General features: G+C 38.2%; 1 protein-coding gene across 1 annotated transcript in view; it reads left to right on the forward strand.

Moving 5' to 3' along the window:
• The window catches only part of LOC106561685 (FYVE, RhoGEF and PH domain-containing protein 6), a 35,084-nt gene extending 32,349 nt beyond the window's left edge, over positions 1 to 2,735 (forward strand). Inside the window, exon 20 of the mRNA XM_045688491.1 lies at positions 559 to 2,735. Coding sequence (XP_045544447.1) covers positions 559 to 595 — 37 coding nt within the window. The 3' untranslated portion in view covers positions 596 to 2,735. The remainder of the gene's footprint in view (positions 1 to 558) is intronic.
• Positions 2,736 to 3,467: the final 732 nt, after the last annotated feature.

Below are 3,467 nucleotides of genomic sequence, written 5' to 3' on the forward strand. Positions count from 1 at the left end.
ATTTGTTCCCACTTAAAGACGTACACATGCTTCCCAGCCGAAACAGTTCGCTAGAGTTTGTGCATATATTATGATGACATTTTGTGACGTTTTTGTTCGTTTTGGCCTTCGGTGAGGTGTTTTTTGGCTGTTCGGGCACACAATTATTTTTCTGGAGGCAAACCAAAATATGGAGCTGAAGTCTACGCACCTTTGTCGGTGATTGGTCAACAGTAGGGATTCTTCAATAATGTATTTGTCATTGAACAAGAGACGAGTCGTTTTCCTGCATATTTTTTAATTGAAAAATACTGCACCAAACATTTTAGTTAGATGTAAAATTGCGCAAAAATGTCAATTAATGACAGATTTATTGAGTTATCGTCGATTAATTCTGATTATTTTGAGGAAATGTAACCGACTACGACATCTCAAAATGGACCAACAGTACTACTGCGCTTTCCCCCCCCTTGTTTTTCAAGCGAAGGTCTTTTAAGAACTGAAGCATGCTGATACCATACTCTCAACTGTGATACACATATGTAATAGCCTACTAACTGTGTTATTTTTCTTTGACAGATGGATAGATGCGTTCAAGGAAGCCATGGTGCTCTAACCATCATTCTCTGTGCCTGCAGTCGATGAACTGTACCTAAGCAGTGACGTTATGAAGGTGTGGCCGTGTCACTGTACGATGATGTGAATTTTGTAATTGTATTGTAATACAATTAATATGTATCTACTGAAAACCAATAAGAGCACAGTGGAGGCATTAATTGCTGATGCAAGCATACCTATATCCCCAATGAAGGATTTCTAAGCAAAAATGAAATGCACATTTTTATTGTTGATATGAAGCAGATTTTTGGGTGGGATTATGGCACATAGAACACAGGTGGGTCGTTCCATCAGTTAGGTCCCTTTTTGAGCAGTGTAACGTGGTGAAACAAAACGTTTTGATTTCATCTCATTTCAACATTTTATCATGAAGAGCACATGTTCAACTTCATAAAAAACAAAACATTTTCCATCTCAAGAGGTTGAATAAAAAATATACTATAGTATAAGTGCAAAATAAAGTAACAGGGTTGGCTGTAACAGGGTTGGCTGTAACAGGGTTGGCGATTTCATCTTTAAACAGCCATAAATCCCCTTGTGTGCCACAAGTTTGTTGTGTGCCACAAGGATGAGCAATTGAAAGTAAACTTCAGATTTTTGTTTTATTTTATTGTTAAAACATTTCTAGCCTGTCCATCTATGTGTAACAGGGTTGACATGTTATGTTCGACCCACTCACTTTTCCACTTAAAAACCCCAGAAAATGGCCAAAATGAGTAGAACCAGCTTACCTGCCTATACACTATGGTTTGAATATTAGATATTTATTAAGGAATAGTTTCACCATATTAAAATGAGAGTTCAGCTCACATAACAGGGTTGACAAAATGAGGGACAGACGTAAATGAATCACTAATCACATTAAATAAATACATTTTCAGAAATGACTTTGTCAAAGTAACAAAATAACTAGAGCTTTACAATGATGGTGAAATCTTGGATAAATGTTGGGATTAAAGTGTGTTAAAATCTTCATAGATGGTCATAGATGGTCCACGGAGGAATGTCAAATTTCTGCATTTTGGCACTTTAGCAAGTCTTTATTTATATGAAAAATAAGTTTTATTAAATTATCCATGTGCTATATATTAAAGGGCACTTCAATGTTTTATTTTAATTTAACTAAGCAAGTCAGTTAAGAACAAATTCTTATTCACAATGACGGCCTACCCCGGCCAAACCCTAACCAGGATGATGCTGGGCCAATTGTGCCGCCCTATGGGACTCCCAATCGCTTCTGGTTGTGATACAGCTTGGAATCGAACCAGGGTCTGTCGTGACGCCTCTAGCACTGAGATGCAGTGCCTTAGACCGCTGCGCCACTCGGGAGCCCAAATTAATATAACAGGCTTTTTAAAATGCAATATTTGGGCACAATTTCTACTTAAAATGTCAGAGACGCAAAAGGCACTTATTTCGTGGAACAACCCAGGTGCTAAAGTCACGATACATGGTTGAAGACCATATTTGGCCTTATTTTACCAATTCAAATGCCGTCAGCCCTGGAGGCTTGTACATAAGAGCTGTAGAGTTTTGTTACAGACATGTCATTGTATCATTACTGGTGACATCTGCATTTTTAGTATTTGCCGTGAAGGTTGATTTGAATGTCTTATTTTAATGGATTATGCAGAACAGTCAAATAAATGTGTGGTTTTATCACAGGACTTGTTCTATGGAATGTTGTTGATACATAAGACCTCTTTTCATCATGCCATTGCAGTTATGTCATCAGGGGGAAACACAACATGAAGCATAATTCACACCACTACAGCTTTATCTCAGACAGTGCATTTAGTAGTACAAACATGTCTGTTTGTTTACGCCACCAGAAAAACATTCATGCATTTGTGTGGGGTGGGGGGTGGGGGGAATTCACTCATGAACACATGGGCCTTTGCACTTGTTCTGTGGAATGAATAAATCAAATCCCAACAGTTTACCTCTCAATATTCCTTTATTAGGCACTAGAACACTCGATCCTAGTTATTAAACTCAAAAATGTTGCTATCATGGATACTGATTTTAAATAGAATTTTAAATCAAGTTTACATGTATTTTATATTTACTGGTCTGATTACCCTGGTCTGAGTACCCTTTTCTGCACTATGTGCCTATTTTAATAAACACTTGTCGTATTTCGCTGTCTCATCTCTTATGCCATCAACAGTAGGCTAACGGGACAGAATTGTGGGCCTGGGACAGAATTCCTGTCTTGTTTTTTCTGACGGTGCGAACTAGGCTATTTGATTGGTTTAAAGAAAATCTCAGAGATCTCAAATTGTGGGAAGGATACTGTAGTTTGGTGGTCTAAGTGATTAGTATCAAGTTCTGAATAATCTCTGTCGTTATTTTGAACAGTTCTCCTCCTCTCACTTTTTCCTTCGCTTGTGTACTTTAGTGCACAACACAACAGCTGTCTGTGACCAGGCGAAAAACCTTTTCCAAGCTAAAACTTCATACCATAACTGCTAACCGCTACACACAGCCAACATCGTTGTCACCATAATTAGCCAACATTATTGTCAACATAGCTACTAAAATTAATGCGTTAGTAAACCCGCTACAATCATGCAGTACAGTGTACAGCAAGCAGTTTAGCACTTACACCGGAGGGCCCGGTGGCAATAAATTAATACAACTAAAAGCTTACCTTGACTTGGAAGAGTTCCTGTGTTGGATAGCCTTAGCCAGCTAGCTACCATAGAATCCCTCTCTGAGTAGGCTAAACTAGCTAGCTGCATTCACTAGCTAAGTAAGTGGAAGAAAAATAGAACAAAATATAACTAGCGCTCTCCCTTTCTCACGTCTCCTTTATTTTTGAAGAAATTAATTTGAGTCAACTACTCACATTTTATGCACTGCAGTGC

Source organism: Salmo salar, chromosome ssa10 (assembly GCF_905237065.1).
Source record: "Salmo salar chromosome ssa10, Ssal_v3.1, whole genome shotgun sequence".
Lineage (NCBI taxonomy): Eukaryota > Metazoa > Chordata > Actinopteri > Salmoniformes > Salmonidae > Salmo > Salmo salar.